The 24,494-nt window shown below is 59.8% G+C and overlaps 1 protein-coding gene across 1 annotated transcript in view; it reads left to right on the forward strand.

Moving 5' to 3' along the window:
* The first annotated feature begins 6,458 nt into the window (after window positions 1–6,458).
* MAPK8IP3 (mitogen-activated protein kinase 8 interacting protein 3) overlaps window positions 6,459–24,494 on the forward strand; it is a 36,836-nt gene continuing 18,800 nt past the window's right edge. The window contains exons 1-8 of the mRNA XM_029949375.1: window positions 6,459–6,602; window positions 6,805–6,922; window positions 9,183–9,334; window positions 14,054–14,174; window positions 15,365–15,435; window positions 15,705–15,796; window positions 19,161–19,184; window positions 21,691–21,835. Of these exons, the coding sequence (XP_029805235.1) occupies window positions 6,459–6,602; window positions 6,805–6,922; window positions 9,183–9,334; window positions 14,054–14,174; window positions 15,365–15,435; window positions 15,705–15,796; window positions 19,161–19,184; window positions 21,691–21,835 (867 nt within the window). The remainder of the gene's footprint in view (window positions 6,603–6,804; window positions 6,923–9,182; window positions 9,335–14,053; window positions 14,175–15,364; window positions 15,436–15,704; window positions 15,797–19,160; window positions 19,185–21,690; window positions 21,836–24,494) is intronic.

Below are 24,494 nucleotides of genomic sequence, written 5' to 3' on the forward strand. Positions count from 1 at the left end.
CCGCTCCCGACCCGCTGCTCCAGCCAGCGGCACCTGACCGGTCCCGAACCTCGGGCCCGGCCTCCCTGCCCGCTCCACACCCACCTCTCGTTCTTTGCGCGCGTGTGTGTTTCCGCAAACCAGCTTCCTAGACCCCCACCCTCCCTGCCCGTTACTGCTTTTGGCCGCTGCAATTCTAAATCCTCCCCGAAACGGGCCATCTAGTCTTAGGGTTGTGCGGAAGCGGGGTGTTGTCCGAACCCCGTTCCCTTAGGCCGCAGCGCAGTGACATGGATGAGTTTGGTGATTGATGTCAACGCCTAACGGAAACGGCACCTGGGTCGTTCCTTCTGGGACCAGGGGACAGACTCCAGGTTTCTGGAGGTGACACCTTTGCCTTGCGGTTCCCTCCGTTGGGAATGTTGTTAGCTTGCGTGGAAAAGGCTGAGAAATTCCACTCTGGCTTCTGGGAAATTAAAAGGGGAATTTTAAATACTTGATCGCATTCTAGGAACTCTTCATAAGCTGGAAATCACTTATTCGTGAGCCCGTGGGAAGAACGGGGCGCTGGGGGGACACCACCTGGCTTCATTCATTTGCCATCCAGTGCTTAGTGCCAACTGTGCCAGACCCAGGCCGGTGCAGCGGGTGGGGGTCCCCAGCCCTGCCTTGCCTCTGTGACCTTGTCCACATCGCCTGCCCACTCTGGATTTTGATTGTCTGTCAAACGAATCAGGTGATCTGGATGATCTGGCAGCTGCTGTGACGTTCTGTTATTCTAGGCACCAGGTGATTCTTTGACTTACGAGTGTGAAGTTGCCTGTTAAATGAGCCGTGTTTCTCTTCTGTTAATTTGGCTTCTTGCAGTTCTTGATGTCAGTGTTGACAAAGAAGATTGTTTCGGTGTTCAGGCTTTTTCTTGAATCGGAGTGGTTTGTGTTCTGGTTTGGGTCTTCCATCTTTCCTACCTAGGGCACTTATTTCGCTTTTGGGTTTGTACATCTGTCAAGAGGCTGTTGTCTGTTGATTGGGGTATCAACCTGGCGGCTGGTTTAAAGTTCTCAGCTTGAAGGGGGTGCAGGAGCTCATAGGATTTTAGGGCTCAGAGTGGCCTTAGGTATTTACTGGGGAAGGAAGTGGACCCGAGAAGTGCAGGGCTGGACCAAGGTCACATGCCCTGGAAGAGCCAGGCCGCACCCGGTCTACAGGGACTCCTGACCTGGGCTCCTCCGTGCTGTGCTGTTGCGGGAGGTCAGAGAGCTGCACCCCCAGAGAAGTGCAGTGCGGGGGTTCCCCTTGCCTGACCACGGGGGTGGGGGCTGGCTGTGGCCTCCACTTCTCTGGTTCCTCTGCAGCCGTGGGATGTCTAACCAGTGTTTCCCATAGACTTGTTTTCTTTCGTTCTGTCCGTGTATGGGCCACATTGTGGATGAGAAGAAACTGGAAGGGGAAATCAAGATGGACCACCTTGAGGCTAGCTTGAAAAACTAGCTCTGTGCTCTGCTCTGTGCAGTTGCAGTGACTGGCCTTCCTGCCTCCCAGGTGCACTGCCCCGGGTTAGGAGCTGGGGGCGTGCCTGGGGGTTGCAGGACCCTGCCTGTGAGGCCGAGACCCAGCGTGGCCCGGCCGTGCAGAGAGGCTACACGGGCTCCTGGGCCGAGAGCCCGCGGCAAACAAACGCTTGGGCAGCCAGCGCAGGGCTGTGGTCAGATGCTAGGAGGACGCCCTTGGAAAGACCTCAAGCCACATTACAGTGGAAGAAAAAAGCCAAAACCTGTCTGGCTTATTACGCCCACCAGACATTTATTTCCAGTTGTGTGGAAAAGCCCACTTCTTTTCTAGGCAGGGAGTCGAGATGACAGATGTGGGTCTCCTGGCACAGGGGCTGAACGTCAGGGGCTGAGGCACGCTCGTGGTGCAGAGGAGCGCCTGTGTCCCTGGCCACTCTGCTCCAGAAGGCTTAGTCACAGCTGCGTAACCCGAGCCGCCTGCAGCCTTCCAAGCAGACCGAATCCGCGGGTTTTGTTTAGAAAGGCTTGAGCGGAGCAAGTGCCCGAATCCCCCCACTTAGTGCCCGTAACAGCTGCAGCAAGAGACCGCAAGCCTGTTCTGCTTCCGGGATGGCTCATCTGGTGGGAGACCGTGGCTGGAGACCGTGGGCCAGGCCCTGGGGGCCACAGGGGCTCGAGCACCAGGCCTGCCCTTGGGAGCTGCGCTCGCATCCAGTCTGCCCCGTGTGGCCGCAGTGGCCCCCTCTGGAAGGCGAGTGACTTGCCTGCTTTCTTACCAAGTGCCAAGTCTCCTCGTTGGCTCCTCTTTGCCTGAAGAACTACGGCGAAGCGGATTTAGTGGAGTCAGGGCAGAGCGCCGCGATGGGTTTGCAGACGTCGGGCATCGCAGTCTCTGTGTGGGGTTTGCCCTTGGCATTGGGATCACGGAGTCCTGCTCAAGCTTGTGCAGCTAAGTGGGCCTATTGCTGGCTCCTAAAATTCCTACAGAGCCCTTAAAAATGCTGAATCCTTGTCTGATGGATGGGAAGGGGTTTTTTTTATGTTTTTTATTTATTTTTGAAAGACAGAGAGAGCGTGAGCAGGGGAGGGTCAGAGAGGGAGGGAGACACAGAATCTGAAGACAGGCTCCAGGCTCTGAGCTAGCTGTCAGCACAGACCCTGACGCAGGGCTCGAACCCATGAACCATGAGATCATGACCTGAGCCGAAGCCGGACGCTCAACCAACTGAGCCACCCAGGCGCCCCGAGAAATTGTTTTCAGAGCCCACGAGGTTGCTTGCTGTTAGGAAAGGCTGGAGGTGGGCAGCTGAGGGGGAGGACTGCACAGCGAGTAGATGCCCACCCAGTGTGACCCTGAGGGAGAGCCCTGGGCAGCGAAGAGCCCTCTTCCTTGCGGAGGTCGGGCACGGTGTTCACAGGAGGAAAAACACTAGCTTTTAGAGCCGATGTGAGTTCGGTGGCCCCTGCTTGCATCAAAATCATCTTCGCCCTGAAGACGCTACGGGCTGTGCCCCCAGCTCGTTCAGGACAACCTAGTGGTGTTCTGTCCAAGAGACGTGTGTGTGTGTGTGTGTGTGTGTGTGTGTGTGTGTGTGTTGGCTGATGCCTCAGCTTTTGGGGCTATGTAAGGAAGGCGTCCGAGGGGAAGAGTGTTTCACCCCAAACTTTCTGGCTCTATAAAAGGAATTTATTTTGCGGGAGAACATTTGGATAGGATTAAGCTGGACGGAGGAAAAGCCAAAATCCCGCTCTGTAGAGACGATCGTTTTGCCTTTTCTCATAAGTGAACTAAGATCCTGAATCAGAGGCTCCTCTCGTTTCCCAGCTGACAAGTAGTAAATTCACCACGGCTGGGACAAGGCATGCCATTTTCTGATTTTGCCACATTATAATGTTAAAAGTAGTTTTTAGATTTTTTTATTTTTTTAAGATAAAGACATTAAGATTTAGCGGCCAGTGCTGCCTTTCCGGGTCCCTTCTAGCGGCTGGCCTGCTGTAGCTGTACCGGGTCTCCAGGAGAAGCACATGTGGCCCTTAGACACGCACACATGCCCGGCTCGCTCTGCTGGCCTCGGCCCACGGCCCTGCCGCCTGCCCGTCCTGCCTTGGCGGAGCCCTCCGGCCCCGTGGCCGTGTCAGGGCTGGTACAGGGTCATTCTTCCCAAGCGAGGACTTTTTTTTTTTTTAATGTTTATTTATGTATAATTTTTTAAGTTTGTTTTTGAGAGAGAGAGAGAGCGCGCATGAGCAGGGGAGGTGTAGGGAGAGGGAGACAGAGTCCGGGGCAGGCTCCAGGCTCTGAGCTGTCAGCACAGAACCCACGAACCGTGAGACCATGATCTGAGTCAAAGTGGGGTGCTTAACTGAGCCCCCCAGGCGTGCTTTAAAGAAGGATTTCTAAACTGAAGCTAATACTGTTTTTTAAAATGAGCGCTGCCTCTCCCCGCATGTGGGGTTCAAACTCACAGCCCCTGAGACCCACAGTCACGTGCTCTACCGAGCCAGGCAGGCGCCCCACTGGGTTTTTTCTCTTTAAGTTTTCTAAAACGTCGTGTTTTGGAATAATTTATAGAGGGTGCACAAATAATACTTTGCACACACATTCCCAAACAGGAGTATTTTTCTATCTTGCTCTTGTTGTTTGTAAATTTTTAATGTTTATTTTTGAGAGAGAGCACATGTACGTGCAAGCAGGTATGGGGGATGGAAGGAGAATCCCAAACTCCAGCCTGGAACTCACCGACTGTGATCTCAACTGTGAGATCCTGACCTGAGCCAAGAGTCAGACGCTTAACTGACCGAGTCCCCCCCCCCCGCCCCCCTACATTGCTCTTCTCTCTCTCTCTGCACCCCTCCCTCGCACTCTGCCGAGAATTCTGGGGTCCTGCTAGTCCTCTCTTCCGGGTCGGTTCCTCGCTTCCTGCTTTTTGAGACCATCACAGACCCCTGGTTTTGCAGGTCGCCCCTCAGTGGCTTTTGACCGACAGTGTGGACCGACTGTGTGACTGGGTTCAGGAGAGGCATCCTCTGTAGGAAGCCCCCAGAGGTGATGTTGCGCACTTCCTGGGGTCCCAAATCCTTGCCAGGTACAAGATGGGTATCGGGCGGAGGCCCACAGGTACAGCACAGGGCCCTCTCTGAGGCCCCAGGCATCGTGAGGGTGGCAGGACGGCCTGTTAATGTGCCAACACGGAGCCACGGCTGACAGCCAGGAGCGCCGTCAGCGCCCGGGCCGACGTGCCGTTGCGGGCGCGTGTCTCCTGTGCTCCGGGCACTGCCTCCCGCGGCCCCGCACTCGCTGAGTCCTGGCCATTCTTGTGGCCTGACCCTGGCTTTCTCGTGCTCTTCTCGGCTCCTCTGCCACGGTCCTGGTTCCCGTCGGCACCGCCACACTGGCCTGCCAGCCTCTCTCCCCGCCCCGACCCTTCCTCCGCCAGAAGGGACTTTTCCAAAGGCACATCCCGTCTCCAGCTTGCACCCCCTGCCCCGCCCCGCCCCTGCGCCTCATTCACCGGAGCTCTGGGAGTGCCAGGCTCAGCTGCAGGCTCTGGGGATCGGGTAGGGTCTGGGGGCAGCACCCGGGTCGGGAGGTGCGGGGAGAGACGCTGCGGGACGCCAGGTGAAAGGTTGGATTGGGACTACTCTGGGTAGACGGACGGAGTCGGCCCCCACCCTGGGCCTTAGCCCCGCCCCGCCAGGCCTGGCCAGGCCCACCTCCCTCTGCACCCGCGCCACTGCTCTCCCCACGCCACCGCCACCGTTCTGCCTGCGGTTCCAGTCCCCGTGCACCCCTGCCTCCCCAGCGTCCGCCCCGGGGCTGCGTGGACACGCCCAGATGCTGGGGCTTGGATGACTAAGTGCCTGGCTAGGGGGCGGGCCCCGGTTGGCCCACCCTGCACTTCCGCCCGCCCGACAGGGGGAGTGGGCCCGGCCCTGCGCCTCGCACCCCAGCGCCCACAGCTGCCTCCTGCTCCATCACAAGGACAGTGCCTTTCTTGCTCTTTGCCCCTCAAGGCTGTTTTCTTTCCCCCGACTGCACACCTCAAAGAGATGCCAGTCACCCGCGTGCCTGCCGACGAGGAGAGAGGCGCCTTTCTTCTGCCTCTGTGCCCAGCGCACCCGACCGCACCCGACCCTCTAGTTTCCGGAGGCCCAGGCATCTGCTGCCGTCTGCCCAGTAGAAAGTTGTAGTTTGTGCTCTCCAGTTCCATAGCCAGTGACCCCCGGGGGCCACAGACACTGCACGTGTGGCTCATGCCGCAGGGGGAGTGAGGTTTTACCTTATGTCACTTATATTCATGCAAACAGCCACACGTCACTGTGGCCCGCTGTGTCCGAGGCCGGCCCCAGGCAGGAGGGATGGGCCAGGACGATCTTACACAGCCTCCGGCAGAAAGGGTAGCTGCCTTCATGAGCCCCCAAGGCAGGAGGCTTGGACACAGGAGAGCAGACAGACAAATATTGTGACAGAAACAACAACAGAGGAACCCGCTGTTTGGGAAAGAACAGGGAGGTGAGGGAGTTCTCGAAAGGCTGAGAAGACCCATCTCGAAACTCCCAGCACCTAGCAAATGGCTGTTGTCACAGCCCAGGCAGAGATCTGTGACCCCGGGCCATGTCTTCCCTTCTGTGCTTCTCTTTCTCGTGGCTTCGTGGAGGTGAACGCGCGACTCTGCACCTGTTTGTGCGGCGTGGCGCATGGTGACCAGCCCAGGCCCGGACTCCGTCCCAGTGGTCCGGGTAACGCTGGTCGCCACACCCATGAAGTGTCCTGCCCCTGGGTGGCCTCTTCCTGCGTCCCCCACCCCCAGGGATGCTGATCTGTCCATCATGGCAGATTCATTGGCGTTTTCTAGAACTTTATATACATAGAATCATGCAGTGTTTTGGTCTTTTTTTGGTCTGGCTTCTTTCAGTGTAACGACTCTGAGACCCATTGAGTTGTTGCGAGTGCTGTCCATGCCGCCCATGCCGGTGGAGGGGCAGGTGCGCTTGGCAGCGGCCCGAGGCCCTTTCGCTGAGGCTTGGGACAGGCCACCCTGGAGCCCCTGCCTGTGGGCATCCTGGGGAGACAAGCAGGAGCCAGCAGAGGTCTCGAGCGGCTGGTGGCAGGTACTTGGAGCTGTGTAGTCGTTACCTCTCGTGGCCAGGAGACTTGAGGAGTGCCGGGTTAGGTGGGGACAGGTCCTTGTCCCCAAGGGCTGCACCTTGTTCAGGGGCTTTGTGCAGCGAAGGCTGGCAAGTTTAGATTCTGACAACGGCAACACGTTCCAAGTGACACGTCTCATTAGAGTCTCTAGTTATCCCTCCCCAGGAACTTCGCACGCTGTCCCGGTACCCTGTGCTCCGTGGGCCCGGACCCCTGTCATTTCGGGCCAGCAGACCCCTGTGCCCACGGAACAGCCAGACCGAGCACCCCTGGCACGCGGGCTGTGAGCCGAGCAGGAGCCGGAGCCGGGTCAGGGCGGGTGGGGCAGGCGGGCAAGCGCGGGGAGCCAGGGCGGGGCGGGCCAGCGCGGGGAGCGGGTCAGTGCCAGGCTGCGCAATCAGGCTCTTCCTTTTATTTTTTTTATGTATTTTTATTTTTGTTAAAAAATTTTTTTTAATGTTCATATTTATTTTTGAGAAAGAGAAAGACCGAGCATGAGAGGGGGAGGGTCGGAGAGGGAGGGAGACACAGAATCTGAAGCAGCTCCAGGCTCTGAGCTGTCAGCACAGAGCCCGACGCGGGGCTCGAACCCATGAACTGTGAGATCATGACCTGAGCCGAAGCTGGCCGCTCAACCGACTCTTGATTTTATCTTCCTTTTCCTTCTGTCCCAAGTTTCCAACCACATCAGATATTTTCTATTTCTGATGTATATGATTTATGTATCTTATTTTTTAACATATGAGGTATATATTAATACTTAGTATATGTAAACATATCCATAAAATTTTTTGAGACACACCCAAAGACGGTCCTTTTCTCTTGGAAACCCAGCTGCAAAAGAACATTGCGGTCTGAGGTCTCAGGGACTCGTGGCCCGGGGAGCGCCCGGTGAATCTTTGATCACTGTCCGCACTGTGGGCCGGGGGGTGGGGTCAGCCTGCAGGAGAAGGGCGCCTCCCCCGTGCACGGGAGCCTGCGCCCAGCACCCCACGTGTTTGCCGTCCCGCCTGCCTCAGAGTCCAACACAGAACTTCTCTTGGAAATCCAGTCTGTCCCCTCACCACCCCTGAAAGAATTAAATGATCAGTAATGCAAAAAACCAAGCTCTTTGGTGTCTTTGGGGTTCATTTGTTTTTGTTTTTTTAATGTTTATTTATTTTTGACAGAGAGCGCAGGGGAGGGGCAGAGAGAGAGGAACACCCAGAATCCGAAGCAGGCTCCGGGCTCCGAGCTGTCAGCACAGAGCCCGACATGGGACTTGAACCCACGATCCTTGAGATCATGACCTGAGCCGAAGTCGGATGCTCAACCGACTGAGCTGCCCAGGTGCCCCTAGTTTACCTTTAACACAGAGCACTCTGCTCATGGGAGAGTGGGGAAGGAGTCCTTAAATCTAGAAAGGGAATCGTGTGGCCTGTTGGAATGTAGAAATGCCAATTTGGTGCTTCATGTCTCGATGCTAAAGGTAAGACACGTTGGATGATGGCTAGTGATTCCTCCTTGGGGTGCTCAAGAGACTTGTCGTAAGAGGAACCGTAAATACGGTGCATTATCCTGTGCCTTGTGATATTTTGAGTCGACGTGGTTGGAAGATGGAACTTTAAATGCACTCAAGTCCGCCGTGCGCACAGTTAGCACGTGCGCTGAGTTTTCCGTCTGCGGCAGTCACCGCTTCCGGAGGTCTTTGGGCTTGCCATACTGCTACGCACAGAGAAGACTCAGATTTTGGTTTTCGTGTCATTGGTCCCATGCAGGCCAGATGCTGAGCTCAGATACTTACTCTCCTCACTTCCAGCTGTATTTTGAAACAGATTATCTTTTTTCACTGTTTATTATTTTAAGAGAGCATGCATGCCTGAGCTTCTGCAAGTGTGGGAGGGGCATAGAGAGAGGGAGAGAGAGAATCCCAAGCAGACTCCACACTGTCAGCCCAGAGCCCGAAGTGGGGCTCAGACTTGCAGACCATGAGATCATGACCTGAGGAGACCAAGGGTCAGATCCTTAACTGAGCCCCCCAGGTGCCCCCATCAGATTCTGCTTAAAAAAATTTAGGAGGGGCGCCTGGGTGGCTCAGTCGGTTAAGCCTCCGACTTCAGCTCAGGTCAGATCTCACGTTCATGAGTTCAAGCCCCGCATCAAGCTCTCTGCTGACAGCTCAGAGCCTGGAGCCTGCTTCCAGTTCTGTGTCTCCTTCTCTCTCTGCCCCTCCCCCTCTCATGCTCTGTCTCTCTCTGTATCAAAAATAAATAAAACATTAAAAAAAATTTAGGAGACTTTCTTTGTAGGCTTTACTTAGTCCCCACCATGTCCGGTCCCCCACCCCTGAAAATTTTTGATTCTCTTAAATCTAAAAAATGTTTTCTGCCGTTTTGAAACTATTGACTTTGAGGTGTCTTTGCCAAGCCAGGGGCTACAGTGCCCTGTGCCAGCTCCTCCCCACCGTCGCCCACCCCTGTGCCGAGGGAGCCGGGGCTGGCAGCCCCCTCGCTTCGCTCCTGAGCTCGCTGCCAGCCAGGGCGCCCCTGCCCTCTCCCTCCCAGGCCCAGATGATGTGGGCCCTCCTGCGGAGCCTGGCTCTGAGCGAGTCCTCCTGGAAACAAAGGTTCAGCATCTCGCGTCGGCTGGCACCGCTCCTCCACGTCACACGTTCCCTGTGACATCTGATGAGATTGTGTCGCAGGCTCCGCCCCCGGTAGGTGGCGGGCTTGGGTTTTTGTTAACCAGAATCACGTGAATGACGTTGAAGTAACGTCTTCAAGAGGGGAAGAACGAGGCGACCACGCTGTGTTTGTGACGCTTTCCCCCACACGGAGCCTTGCGGGGCCCCCAGTTGGTTCTGTCCCGCACGATGCTGACGTCGGGGGGCCCGGGGCGCCGCCCAGGCTGTGGTTCCGAAGCCGGTGTGGAGCGCGAGGGCCCGGGCCCGGGGTCCTCAGGTCTGCGTGTCACTTACGGGTTTCTGGGAGCTCTTTGCGCACCTGGGGAGCTGATCTCGCGTGAGTGCCCGCACCCCTTGAGCAGGGGTGTGAGGGTGGGAGGGCGCCAGTTACTAAGGACGGAGCCCTTCCCGCCCAGGGGGCCACCCCTTGGGCACCAGGGCTCCACGTGGCCTGAGAACCACAAGCGTCCTGTCTGCCCACCGTGGGCTCTCTCTCCCTGCCCCTGTGTGCGCTTTGCCTTTGGCCTTGAGGATGCCCGTGCCCGTGGCTTCACATAGTGCCCTCTCTCCTGGTTAGTGTCTGCAGACTTCCTGATGCCGAGAGCTTGAACGTATCGGGGTCAGAGGACTTCTGCTGTGGCCTGGTGTGGGGCTTCATCGGGAGCCTGCAGGCACGTCGGTGATTGTGTGCCATAGCCAGGCTTTCGGGCACGTGACTTAGGTTGATTTTAATGGTCACTTATCGGGGCGCCTGGGTGGCTCAGTCGGTCAAGCGTCCGGCTTCGGCTCAGGTCATGATCTCATGCTTCATGGGCTCGAGCCCCACATCAGCCTCTGTGCCGACAGCTCAGAACCTGGAGCCGCTCCAAATTCTGTGTCTCCCTCTCTCTCTGCCCTTCCCCCACTTGCTCTCTGTCCCTTGTCTCTCTGGCTCTCAAAAATAAATGTTAAAGAAAATTTGATGGTCACCTATCAGGATAGACTTGAGAAAGTCTGTCTTCGCCTTCGTAAGAACCTGGGAAAGAGGGGGGGCCTGGGTGGCACAGTTGGTTGAGTGTCTGACTTTGGCTCAGGTCATGATCTTACAATTTGTGGGTTCGATCCGCGCGTCAGGCTCTGTGCTGACAGCTCAGAGCCTGGAGCTGCTTCGGATTCTGTGTCTCCCTCTCTCTCTGACCCTCCCCTGCTCGTCTGTTTCTCTCTCCCAAAAATCAACATTAAAAAAAATTATTTAAAGAGTACTCGCTTATATTAAGAAAAAAAAAAAGAACCCAGGAAAGACACCTTTCTGGCGTGGTCTTCGGAGACCCTCACCTGATCTCCACATGTCAAGTGCGGGCGACACGTGACGAGGTAGAGATGGCGCAGGTGTCATGAAATGGCCCCTACTTGTTGTGAGGCCGCAGTGGCGCCGCTGGCGCCGGGTGGGGGTCGGTGTGGAGAAAGGGAGACCTTTCCATCTGCGTCACACCGCCCTTGGCAGGCTTGTGATGACTTTTCCCTTCGTCCGGGCCCTGAGGATTTTCTCATCAAAGACGGGGACCCCTTCCCGGGCTGCCGAGAGCGGGTGCTTTCAGACAGGCAGCCTGCTTCTTCAAAAACACATACAGGAGTGATTCCAGACGGTTCTCGAGTCCATCGAGAAGGATGAGCCTGTGGGAATAACCAAGAAAATGTTGAAAGGGGACTTCAGAGGATGACGAGGGACAGAGAGTAAAGGACAGTGTGCCGGTCCGAGTTCAGAAAGCCCTCTGGTACAGGCCGACAGAGAGATCGAAATCTATACTGGATTCAGCATGTGGCATTTCAGAGCGACAGGACACGACAAATCATCAAGCAAACACGTAAGGTGCGCACGGCCACGTCCGGGGAGCGTCTGCGGCGTGTGAGACGGACCCGAGCAGGCGCGGCGCAAGTACTTCCAGATCCCCGAGAGCAGCGGGGACGCCGCCGCAGGACGCTGGACAAGGACAGAGTGAAATAAGTGATGCGTGTGGCCAGTAAGTTTGTAGGAAAATGTTTGCTGTCAGAGTCACCAAAGACCTGAAAGGTAGGGCGATCGTGGCTGGTCGCTTCCCCCCGCGGGAGGCTGGTGGCGCTCCCCTCGAGCTCTGTGCGCCGGCCGTGGGGGCTCGGGGAGGGGCTGCTGCCCTGGGCAGGGGTGGGGGGGCGAGGAGGAGCCGGGGGCGACCGCGGGACCTCAGCCTTCGAGAGCAGGGGGCCGTCGGGGCTGCCGCGCGCAGTGACCCTAATAACAGGCCGCCCGAAGCCCAGCTGTGGGTGACCGCCAGGTCCGAGTCCCCTCCGCGCCCACTGCTGCCCGCGGCGGACACGATGGATTGTGTTCCTTGATGGAGACTCTCCACTTGAAGCCACTGAATACATCAGGTCACAAAATCCTGCGTAAAAGAGACGGCACGTCGGCCCTGGGTACCGCACACACCCACACACGCGTGGAAGGGTGCCGCAAAGCTGAACCGGCTCCGGAGGGTAGGAGTACGGTTTCTTAGAAATAGCCTCGTTTCACGTCGCAGGCTTCCCTGATTTTCCTGCAGAAGCACGTGCTGTTTACATTCCATTCTTTTTCTTTCTTCCTTTTTTTCTTTTTAAGAGAGGGATAGAGCCCGGGCAGGAGAGCGGTAGAGGGAGAGGCAGGCGCAGCATGGAGCCCAGCTCGGGGCTCGATCCCACAACCCTGGGATCACCACCTGAGCCGAAATCAAGAGAGGGGCGCTCAGCCGGCTGAGCCACCCAGGTGCCTCTGCATTCCACTCTTTGTATAATTTTTTTAAGTAGTAGGAATTAAAATGACCTAAATAGAAAAATATCCCTATCAGTCTATCAATGACCGTTTGCTCTTCACACGCTGGTTCAGTCCCGTCGCACAGAACAACCTACTTGTATTCTGTGTGCAGCCGCACCATCTGTGTGCATCTTCCTGCTTGTGGGGCCCTCGTCCGCCGCCTCCTGCCTCCCTCCCCGGGGGTTTCCTCCCTCCCGCGCTCTGCCCGGAATGAGTCGCCGGGGGTCCTGGGCGGTCCTCTAGGAGCTCGGGTCCGTCTCACACGCTGAAATCGGTCGTCAGTTTATGTTCCCGTCATCGTCGTCTTGTTTTTAATGTCTGTTTATTTTTGTGAGGGAGAGAGTGAGCTGGGGAGGGGCAGAGAGAGGGAGACGCAGAACCCCAAGCAGGCTCCAGGCTCGGAGCTGTCAGCACAGCGCCCGACACGGGGCTCAGGTTCATGAACCGCGAGATCACGACCTGAGCTGGAGTGGCTCACTTAACCGAGTGCGCCCGCAGACGCCCCTCTATTCTCACCTTCTAAGAAACTTCGTGTATCAAGAACATGGCTGATACTTATCCTTCCTGCAAATGAAATTTTTTTTCCACATGAATTGTAATCTACTTGCTGCCAGCAATCACTTTTTTTAATGTTTATTTTTGAGAGACAGAGTGGGAGCAGGGGAGGGGTAGAGAGAGAGACAGAGAATTCAAAGCAGCTTCTAGGGCTTTGAGGTGTCAGCACAGAGCCAGATGCGGGGCTCAAACTCACAAACCAAAAGATCATGACCTGAGTCAAAGTTGGACGCCTAAGTGACTGAGTCTCTTAGATGCCCCTGAAATTTCTTAATATTCCCATTTCCTGCTCTGTGACATTAACCACCCTCCCCCCGCCCCCGGGGCTGTTGCAGGAATTAAAGCTGGTGGCATTTGTGCCCCTGCCCCAGTCAACATGGGGTGGCCTCCGGGCCGTTCCTCCCCTCTGCTGGAGGCCTAGTTCACACCCAGCTTTCAGTGTGAATCCAGGGATCCTCCTAAGGTTTTTCAAGAGCTGTCTTTTATTTTTTAAGTTTTTCACTTTGAGAAAGAGGAAGCAGGGGCAGGGCCAGAGAGAGGGAGACAGAATCCCACTGCACCGTCTGCACAGAGCCCAGTGCGGGGCTCCATCCCATGAACTGTGAGCTCATGCCGTGAGCCAAAATCAAGAGTCATACACTTAACCGACTGAGCCACCCAGGCGTCCCAGGAATTGTCCCTCCCTCCCCCCCCCGAAGTGCTTTTTTTTTTTTCACTTGATTTGATAATAATTCTGCTCAGCAACTTACCACGTGAGGGAAAGATTCCAAAGAGCTATCTCCATTGCTGGTCACTCCTGTAGCGATGGCTTCCTGAACCGAGTAGCGACGGGAATACAGACTAGGGAGCAAAGTAGACTTGACTCATTTAGCTGTTTAGTGTTGGGAGGAGCAGTGTTACCTCTTGCAAAAGGCCCGGGTCCTGGATCAGTGGGGCCTAGTGTGGAAATGGAACTGTGGGGTCCTTTGTTCAGATATTAGTAAGAATTTCAGGATGGCAACAGCAAAACCTTAAACCCGGCGTGAGCCCCTTTTTTTTTTTTTAAGTGTATTTGTTAGTTTGAGAGGGAGAAAGAGCACAAGGGGGTAGGGACAGAGAGAAGGAGAGACGGAACCCCAAGCAGGCTCCCTGTCATCAGCACAGAGCCAGACATGGAGCTCAAACTCACAGACTGCAAGATCATAACCGGAGTGGAGACCACTGAGCCCCCCCATGTGCCCCGAGGGTTTCTTGGGAGCCTCCTCTGGCCCCTCCTCCTGGCCCCTTGTGGGTCAGGGTTTGCTGCCTGAGGGCGGCCGGCTGGGTGGCCCTGGAAGCCCAGACCCCTCTGAGGGGCTGTTGTCACCCAGTGTCCCCCGTCCATGATGCCCTTTCTTTTCCCCTCCCGTGTGCAGAAGTTCATTGAGTTTGAAGACGCCTTGGAACAGGAGAAGAAGGAGCTGCAGGTCCAGGTGGAGCACTACGAGTTTCAGACCCGCCAGCTGGAGCTGAAGGCCAAAAACTACGCAGACCAGAGTGAGTAGCCGCAGGGCGGGGCTGGCCTCTGAATGCGTCTCTTGTCCTGGGCTGATCCCAGCTGGGAAGGATGCTGAGAGCCTTTGATGAGAGGGGACCGAGGGGGCCCAGTGACAGCCATACTTGACACGCCCTGCCGCGTGTTTCCTGTAACCAGCCTCCGGCCCTCTGTGCAAGTAAATAAATAAACAAGGCTCATTTGAACACAAAGCATTTTTGCTTCCGATTGGAGCGGGAGCCAGGCTGGGACAGGGCACTGTCCATGCAGCCCCTCGGAGCACAGGTCCACGTGCAGGGCGGGCCCCTGTCCCTGCAGCACCACAGTGACTGCTCACTCAGCAGGGGCTTGTCCTGGGGGTGTCAGGGCCGGCCGGGGCCTGGGGGTCACCCCATCCCTTGAAAGCAGGGCGAGGGAAGTGCTTTTGGATGAAGGTTGTTGTAAGAAGTGCATTTCAGTTTTCACAAGTCTTTGATTAAAAGTCAGCGTTACCATGACCCGGGAGTGGTCTTCCTGACGGAGAAAGGACACGGCCAGAGTGTGACAGAGGGCCCCAGACAGGGGTGTCCTGGCCGGCACGCTTGCTCATGGTGGAAGGGAGTGCAGGGGCGGGGTGCCTGGCTGCCCCCGGGGCTCCCCGGAGGCCTGTGGAGCACTCAGGTGACTTACCTGCATTTTGTGGCCAGAGGGGGCCCTTGACAGGTGACACCATGATTGTCAACTTAGTCGTGACCCCATGCTTGGAGGTGGCAGGTCATGGCTTGGTCTTTCCCAGCCCTTGGTCCGTATAAGGGACACTTGCGTGTCCCAGCACGTTTCAGATGTTCTTCTGCTCCTCACATGGCACAGAGGTTATCAGATATGAACTCTGCCCCTTTGTACAAGCCACTTGCTGCCGTCCTGTCTGCACCTGACCTGTCATGGGAGCCACTGGCCAGTGCAAGTGCAGGTTGCGGCCTGTGGCCGAGTCTTAGGCGCCTAGTTGGCTTTGCGGCCGAAGTGAACACACCAGGGGCCGCCCAGACCAGCCGGGATCGGCCTTCCAGCGGCTCCGGCGTCCTCTCTTGACGGTGGCCGTCCGCCCCAGGCGCCAGTGTTTCCTGGGGCCCTCTGTCCACGTGCCGAGCCTGGAGGGGGTGAGGGGACGTGGAGGAGTGTGCGTGCCGCTGACACTCGGTGCCGTGTGTTCTAGTTTCCCGCTTGGAGGAGCGAGAGTCCGAGATGAAGAAGGAGTACAACGCTCTGCACCAGCGACACACTGAGGTGGGCCGCCACGCGCAGGGGTGGGGCCGGCCGCTCAGGGGTGGGGGCCGCGGCAGGGGTGGGGGCCACGCGCAGGGCTGCCGCCCTGGACTTCCGGTTCCCGTTGCCCCAGTCAGAAAGCGTTCAGCCACGTGCTGGCCAGACTTCCTCCCGTGAACGTTGTTCTTACTGCTGTCAGCGCACAGGCAGCTGGAAAGTACCGCAGTTAGAGGAGGGGAGAGAGGCCGGGGTCAGCGGGAATGACTCACACAGCGGCCCCTCCTCCGCAGATGATCCAGACCTACGTGGAACATATCGAGAGGTCCAAGATGCAGCAGGTCGGGGGAAACAGCCAGACCGAGGGCAGCCTGCCCGGGAGGAGGTAAGGCGGGAGGCGGGAGTCTGCGGTCTCCCGTGGTCCCTCCTCCCCGAGGTGCCGGGAACTCGGGTTCCCGGCCGCAGTGCAGGGCTTGAGTAGGCCTGTGTGCCACCCGTGCCCCTGGCGCCAGGGCCGGGCTGAGGGGCAGGCGGGCCTCCTGCTGGCCATGTGCGGTTCCCAAGGCCTGGGCTAACGGGGTGGCCTGGTCATCTCAGATCCTGGTTCTGGATTCACCTACTAACTCAAACCTGCCTGTGGCCTCCCGTCGACGCGCACGGGGCTCCTGCGGCCACGCACAGACAGGTGCAGAGGCCCCAGGGTGCGGAGGCGGCGCGATGTGGTGCAGGGCTCGGGAGGTTGGACGCCCAGCTCTGGCCCCTGGCCTGGAGCACCTCGTGCAGGTCGCCAAGTACTTGACGCTTGTTTTCTCCTCTGTAAATGCGCAGGCGGAGGCTTCCAGGAGGGGTCAGGGCTGATGGCTCTGGCCCCTGTGACACACGTCATGTCTCCTTCACAGTTGTTCTCCGTGACCGAGAACCCTGCCGTGTGGTGGGGAAGAGGCCGGACAGCCTGGTGACCGCCGCACGGAGCCACGTTCTTGCTGTGGCCCCGGGGGCCACCCGCAGATGCAGAGGCCCTTGCTGGTCTGAGTCCAGTAGCTCAGTGGGGCTATTTGGGGGGCGGAGAGAGGCCTGCAGAGGCCGGCCTCCTTATTCTGGGCCCTTCACTGGGGATAAGGCCCAAAGGAGCAGGCTGTCCGCCATCTTCTCCAGGGGTCGCCGGCTTGAGCGAGTTGGCCTGGGGAGACCCGGGTTGTGGACCTGGGCCGAGTGGGTCGGGACCAAGGTTCCAAGTCTCTTGTAGGTGGGAGGAGGGGCTGGAGGTTGGAATCCCAAGTCCCCAGATTGAGCTCAGCGATTGGTCCGTCTCCATTGGTGGCCCATCATTCCTGTAGGCCAAGGCCTCAGGCCGTGGTCACATCAGACAGAGCCCTAGCTGGCAGTCACAGCTTTCTCCGTGCCCGCCTCTCCCGTGGGCCCTGCCGCTATGGCTGTTGCCGGCTATGGTCTGGTCCCGGTGGGCAAAGCTGTCGTCTCCATGCTGGAGGCGTCTGGCTTAGAAACACTGAGCATGTGTGTGGGGGCCTGGCAGGACCTGGGAAAGGAGGTGTGCGGCCGGCCGGCCGGCCGGCACGTACTCAGTCCCCCACTGCCGGCAGGGAGCAGGGGCCCCGGCCCCTGCGGACGCTCCCCTGCGGTGAATGCTTGCTCCCTAGGGGGCTGTTGTGTTCATTAGCCGAGGAGCCCCAGGTAGGGAGGGAGTAGGGACTGGACAGGCTGAGTGACAGAGCTCTGCAGTAACCTTTCTGGGTCACGGACGTCTGAAGGTGGGAAATAGCGGCCCACGGCTGAGGGGATTTTCTCTGGATCGTGCTGTGGCCGTCACGCCTGCAATCAGAGGCCACCGAGACTTCTGAGCAACTGCACCTGCATGCTCACGTGGGCAGGCGTCTTCGTGTCGTTTTCTGCGGGGAGTTGGCCAGGGCCGTCTGGGCTGGCACAGCAGCGGCTGGGCGGTTTGGGCACTCTGATGAGCACTGGGCTCTTGGCCAGTTCCTGAGAGCTGCAGCATTCCAGAACTTTCAGGCTGTTTCCCTGCCAGCCTCCTTTAAGACAGGAGCACGTCAAAGGTCATAAAGGAGAGAGCCCAGGGACCAGGGCCCAGGTTTCCCAGGAGCCGAGAAGGTGTGATCTCTGAACTCAGGACTGGGAGGCCATGAGTGTCCAGGGTCCTGCGAGTGGCCAGCAGGCGGGGCCCAGGGACGCTGCAGAACCTCAGGATGATGCGGGCGCAGCTAAAAGCAGAAGCTGCCCAGGCTCCAAAGCCCGGGGGGGGGGGGGTGATGCAAGATGGGGCTGCTCTCTGTGGGTCTCTGTGTGCGCCCCAGGCAGAGGGAGCCTGCTGTCGCCACGTGTCTTGTGGCTCCCTCGACCCTGAGCCCGTCTGCACCAAGCAAGGCGTGAGGCCCGCCAGTCTCGCTGGTGCTCAGAGCTGGGCCCCGGCCCGTTGTGGCTGCCACCCTTCTGGTCGGAACTCGAGAGGCCTGGCTCACAGGGTCCCGTCTCGGGTCTCCTCTGAGGCCCCCGAGCACTCCTCTCCCCCCAGGCCCCAGGACGGTCGTAACAGCCCCACAGACCTGTTGATCGAGGAACAGGCGCCTTCCGTCCCCGCCGACACGGCTCCTGCTGCCTGGCCGTGCCTGGTGTAGAGAACACTGCCCCCCAGGGGCTGTCCTGGCAGGGCCTGCCTGAGCCCTTCTTTTGTAACACGGACCCAGCAGCTGTGCAGGAGCGCGAGGGGCTCTGGTCCAGATTTTCGCTGATTTGATTTTACTAGAAGGGAACCCCAAGGGCGAGGGGTGTGTGGTCAGCAGGGTCTCCAGGCCGTCAACAATCGCTAGCAGATCTTCCTGAGTTGGAGCCCCACCCGTGGGCGACTCCTGCCCTCGGGAACAGGGCACCTGAGCTGTCAGCCGAGGCCTCCTTGGATTTGGCTGGCCTCCGCCGGGTCTCTTTGGCACAAAGAGGACCGTGCTCTGCATGGTGATGGCCCGAGCGGCCCTCGTCTGGGAGGCCGGGTGGGGTGGGCGGTGCTGTGGGTCTGCGCTGCCGCCCTGCCAGCCAGCCCCTCGCCGTGGAACCTCCTCTCCTGCGCCCACGGCCCAGACGCTCGGAGGGTGCGCTGTGCGTGCCTGACGGCGCAGGAGTGTGTCCAGGGAACCGCGCCCCGTGGGTGCAGGCGGCGGGGGCCTTCTCTCGCAGCGCCGCCGCACCTGGGGGCTGGGGATGGCCCCGCCCCCCGGCCTGGCCTGCCTCTCCAGGGTGTCCCCTCTCCTGCCGCAGCTCTTTGGGGACAGATATGCACATCTGCCCCAGCTTCCTAGTTCAGACTGTCTGGCTCCCACGGGAGGGCCTCCCCCTTAGTGCTGGGAGCCACGAGTCACTGCAAAACCCCCACCGGCGTTTTCCTTCCCACCCGGCTCAGCCTTCTCCGTTGGCGCACCCCCGAGCACACAGCGCTCACCGCGTGCCGACCATGTGTGCCCCCGCCGCCTGCGGGGAGGCGGAGAGGGTCCTGCGTTTGTGTCGTGTGTCCGTCACGTGCAGATGTTTGCGTGTTCCCACATGTCTGTCCCTGTGGAGGGAGCGCGGGGAGGGTGCCTGGCCGTCGCCCGCACCGCACGCCCCTCCGTGTGAGCGCGTGCCGCCTGAGCCCCTGCCCTCTGCCCTCTAATGCTGTCTTCTCGTCTCGCCCTCTGTGCTGTCGCCGCTGTGTGCTGGCCCTTGTGTCTGTCGCTGCCCTGCAGTCCTCGCCAGTCGTGGAGGAAAAGGTAAAGCTGGGCAGCGTCTGCGCTGCCGCACGGGGCGCTCGGGGTGCCCTGGGGTTCGGGAGAGTCCGGCCGGCCGGTGGTCTGCATCATGGGTGCAGGGCTGGTCCTCGCCTGCTCCTTGCAGTGGACTGACAGATCGAAGACTCTGGACATGGCCCTCAGAGGCCATGGCGAGGAAGCAGTGGGACTGCCCCAGACTAGGTGGTGGTGCAGGGGCCCCGCCTGGCAAGCATCCGCCTCGTTCTCAGATCAGACCTCGGGGCCGCGACCACGGGCTGGTGCTGTGGGAAGGCAGCAGGCAGGGCCGGAGACCCTGTGCTCTGGCCTCAGACAGCCCTGGCCTCACAGTCACTTCCAACACTGGGCCCAGAGCCAGCTCTGTGACCGTGACCCCTACAGGCATCTTGACCTCTGCCGGCGGTGTGACTCCCCAGGGCTTCGGCTTCTGGAGTGTCTGAGCTTTGGACCGGTGTGGGCCATCGGCGGACAGCGCCTGCAAGTGCCCAGGGGGCAGGGAGCCGGCTGCCTGTGGCTCTGTGAGGAGCAGAGAGAGGAGAGGAGATTGGATGCCCAGGGAGGGCTCCCGTTGCAGGAGAGCAGCCTGGCTGGTCACAGGGCGCGTCCCTGCACAGGGCCATGGAAGCAGGTGACAGGCATGTGTCCCCTGTTCTCCGAGGCAGGATGCTCACATTCTGCCCCTTGCTTGGGGCCAAGGGACCCACTCTGCGTTTCTCCGGAGGTGGAGCGAGACCCATTGAGAGGGGTCCTGGCATCAGCCCCAGGAGCCCGAGGAGGAAGAGTGGGCGAAGGACGTTCCTGGGAGCCTGGACGCTGTGGCTGGAGGCCGGGCCCCTCCTCGGAGATGTGCGGACCGTGTGGCGGCCGGCACCTTCCCCGACACCTGGGCGCCGGGGCGGGGGGCTGCTGGCGGAGGGCAGCCTCGGCGCTGGCTGAGCCTCGGGCTTGCTGAGGCTTTGACGGACCTGCGCGCTCAGAGCTTGCTGACCTGATGTCTTCCTTAAGTTCTGAGCCTCTAGCTCTCAGGTGACGAGCTGACACACGCCTGTGGACGCATCCTCTGTCACCGGTGACCAGGGCTGCGTGGGCCCGTAGGTCGCCCAGAGGAAACCAGCTTCCTGGTTGCCCCTGAAGTGCACTGTCTGTGCAGTCCTGGGGACAGCGGTGGCCCGAGCCCCCGGGAGCACACCGCTCCTCTGGTTCTGTCCCTGCCATGGACTGGCTCCCAGGACTGCACAGCCAGGTGCCAGCGGGTCCAGGGGACCCTGCTCTGCGGGACGCAGCATCTTGCTGAGCAGGACACATGAGCTGGACTGAGAAGGGCTGAAGCAGGACTCCCACTCGGACCCTGTGCTTCTTCCTCCATCCCACCCCGGCCAGAGAGACCGCCCCCGCAGGCTCAGACTTTACGAAACCCCTGCTGACCGCAGGACGCTGTCCTCAGTGGTGACTGCCTCACATCCCTGTATCACCTGCACCCTCCGAGCACCGCAAGGAAGCTGCCTGTCTCCTCTCTCCAGAACCATCCAGCCTCTGGCCCCTGCTGTGGGGAACCGTGCAGAGGTCCCGCCCCTCCCCCCACCACACTCTCTGGGGGTCAGGCTCCAAGCATGAGATGCTGTGGTGTGAGGACTTTCATTCTTGGCCTGAACAGCTCTGAGCAGCACGAGCCGTCGAGTGGAGCACCATCTCCTGGGTGGGGCACGTCCGCCCCGGGGCCGGGCGCCGAGCTGTCCTGGGCTGTGTGGCCCCCAGCGCCCAGTCAGAAGCCCCCGATGGAACGTCCTCTGGGGACCGAACCCGGCAGGCAGCCTGAGCTTCATTCCTGCCCCGAGCACGCCTTTGAAAGAGCTCCCCTCTGGGATCTTCGCTCCGGGAAGAATGACGTGGGGCAGGAGGAAGGGGCTCCGTGTGAAGGCCACGACGCCCAACAGGAGGGCGGAGCCCCTCTGCACTCTGCACGCGTCGGTTCCGACATTTTGCAGTGACATCTCATGAAGGAACAGTGGAGTGGGGTGGGGGACAGGTGGCAAAACACAGAGCGCAGGGGCTGATTCCTTCTGTGTGGCCTCAGGATGCAGATGCAGGGCCGACGGCAGTGAGCAGGCGCAGCTACGCTGCCTGTAGGAAAGACCGTCGTGGCGAAGTCTCCCCTCGGGAATGGTCCATGCGGCCCTGGTGCCGGGGGCCCCCTGCCGGCTCCCCCCCCCCGCCGGCTCCCCCGTGGGCCTTCCTAGCGCACGTAGCGGGCGCGAGAGTGAGTCACTGTGAAACAAGGGAAGTGTCACACAGGCTCGCAGGACAGCCCCAGTCCCCCGAACATGGGACCACGTTGGGTTCCTGAGGAGCTCGGGGGACAGGCGGCCCCTGTGCCCCCGCCCAGCACACCTGTCCCGCAGAGCAGGCCCCTGCGTGTCCAGAAAGAGTCCCTTCTCGGGTGCTGAGCGCGCTCTAACGTCCGCTTCCTTCCTCTCTCCTCACATCTCAGCAGGAAGGAGCGCCCCACCTCTCTGAACGTCTTCCCCCTGGCCGACGGCATGGTACGTGCCCAGATGGGGGGCAAGCTCGGGCCTGCGGGGGACCACTGGCACCTGAGCGACCTCGGCCAGCTGCAGTTGAGCTCCAGCTACCAGGTTTTGTAGCCGTGCCGTGGAGAGAGGGCCCCCCGCCTCCCCCGCCCTCCCATGCTCATTCAGGACGCTGTCTTTGTGGACAACCCTTTGCAGCTGCACCCCCTCACCCCCGGGTTCGTGGGGCCTCTCGCGGAGGGGCGTCCACACTGGAGGAAAGGACCGCTCTGGGGGCACGGGCCTCAGACCGGGGCTGAGCTGGGCCTTTGTTCAGGGGCACAAGCACGTCTGTTCCTCAGATACACCCCAAAGTATGAGCCCCGCGGTGGGACTGGAGACCGGCCCAGAACGTGCCGTCCTAGCATCTGAGGTTTGCACGGCCGCTGCGGGAAAGTCAAGGGTGAGGGGTCAGCGTCTTCTCTAGACTGTCCTTACTGTGCTCCTGATTTCTGGGTCTTGGAGTCTGGGGAGAGGGCTGTCCTGGGTGTGTGCAGGGAATGCACCCCTCAGCAGGGCCCCTGCGGAAGCCAGGGGCAGGGACTCCCCTGGCCCAGCACACATTCCAGGCCCCTGGTCACTTACTGCCAGATTCGGTCTGTGAGCTCAGTCTGCCTTCACCAGACAGGCTGTGGCCCCCTCGCCAGGTAAGGATGCCACCCCCCGGGGCTGGAGGAGGAGCCTGTGGAAGGCCGTGTCGTGGGGCCTGGGCTCGTGAGGCTCCTTCCTGCGTGGCCCGTGGACGACTGTCCTTCCGTCCCTGGGCGTCCAGCTTCTCTGCTGGCTGCAAACTGCCTACTCTGTCACCAAGGGACCCCACTCGCTTTCGCTTTTGCTGCAGACACTGAGCATGTCTCTGCAACCTTGGACCTGGGCGCTGGCCCACCTGTTATGGGCCTTCTCCTTTAGGGGGCTGGGCAGACGGGCAGAGGCCTGGGGGGCCAGCGTACCCACCCGGCAGGGCCTGGCTGTACCTCTGGCGGTGACCACAGGGGCTGGGGGGCCGCGGAGCCCCGCCTCCCTGCGCCCCCATCAGCTTTCTCCCCGCTGCGTCTCTTTCTCCTGCCGCGTCGTCCAAAGTTGCTTTTCTCTTCACCATGTTTTCTGTTTCAGTTCGTACATGTGTTTTATTTGCGTTTTTAAAATTATATTTAAGTTCTTTTTATTTTATGTTTTAGGTTCTAATTTCTTAATTTTTTTGTTGTTTTTTGTTGTTTTTTGTTGTTTTTATGTGCTGTATTTTCAGTGTTTTAACCAAACAGTTGTGGCTACTCATGGTGAGGAATGACCGCTAAGAGTTTGGGTTCTTTGCATTTGGAGGTCACTGCCACACGTTGATGTTTTAGGAGGTTGAGAGGTTTGCCGTTAGGTAAGTGGGGGCCAGGGGAGCGTCCTGCGGGAGAGCCAGGGGCTGGGGGAGGCCTGCCTGCGCCGCACGGTTCCCCTTGGTGACGTCTGGGGTCAGCGAGGCCCACGGCTGACCTGCCGGCCCGAGCTGGCGGGGCACAGACAGGCCGCAGAACGTGGCCACCGAGGAAGCGGTCCAGGAGACGTGTGGTCGAGAGAGGCGTGGACTCGCGTGCTGACCCCCCTCGGGCTTCTCAGATGCTCCTGTGCCTCTGGTCTCCTGCGGCCTCCCCTCCAGCACTGCCCCGGGCGCAAGGGAGGCCTGGGAGCCTGGTTGGTCCTTCCTGGTTGGAGGCAGGTGCGCGTGGGTCCCAGTGTGTCCAGCTTCATGGAGAAGGCCGCGCCCCCTGCTGGCAGTGCCTCTCCCTTTGGATGTGCCCTGGAAGTGCCCCTTCCGGGGAGACCATGTGAGCTAGTGCCATCAGCGACTGGGGTGTGCAGCAGGAGGGTAGCCAGTGTGGGGGCGCTGCCGCCCACAGGCTGCCGGGAGGCTCCGGGGCGCCCGCCGGGATCGGGCTGGGGCTGAGTCACAGTTGTCGGTGTCCGTAGCCGTGTGGGCCCAGGCTCCCGGCCCACAGCTTCGGGGGGCAGGGGGGGGGAGACCGGGAGGAACGCCACTTCCTTCCTGCGTCATCGTCATGCTTCCTCATAGAGCGTGTGCGCTGCAGGGAGGTTCTCGGCATCAGCGGCCAATGGCGCTTTTTCAGTCGGTCCCGTTGCTCTTGGGATGTGTTGAGGGTGACCCGTTCTGTGGAAGGAGCCCCAGCTTGTTTGCATTTGTGTAGATGCTTGTGCCGTGGGGGCTGAGAATCCCACATTCCCTGGTTTGGGAGGTCTGTGCCCCTCCCAGCCCTGCCAGCGGCCAGCGCGGGGAGCAGGAGATGGGAGCGGCCAGCCGCCCCCCCGGAAGGCCTGCCCAGCCTCCTCCCTGCCCCGTGTAGAGCCCTCTGCCCCACCCTGGGGTGCACCTTGTTTCTGACCACCGCTGGCTGCAAAGGGTTGCTTGTCATGTTCGTGTAGCTTCATGTCCATCACACGCGACATCGGCGGGCGGCTGTCCTGGGGACGCACAGGCTCCATCACACACGGCGGGCGGCCCTGGGGACATGCAGGCTCGAAGCCCTGGTGCACAGTATTTAAATACGGTGGCAGCCTTGGAAAGGCGGGGGCAGTGACTGGGTGAACCAAGGGACTGGTTTCGACAAGAGAGCGGGGGCCCTCCTGTCCCTTTGGTCCTGGCTCCGCCCACTGTTTGGCAGTGGCCGAGGAAGCCAGGCGAGGGGCCCCATGGCGGTGCCAAGGCCCCTGCCGCCCCGCA

The sequence above is a fragment of the Suricata suricatta genome, chromosome 8 (assembly GCF_006229205.1).
Source record: "Suricata suricatta isolate VVHF042 chromosome 8, meerkat_22Aug2017_6uvM2_HiC, whole genome shotgun sequence".
Taxonomy (NCBI): Eukaryota; Metazoa; Chordata; class Mammalia; order Carnivora; family Herpestidae; genus Suricata; species Suricata suricatta.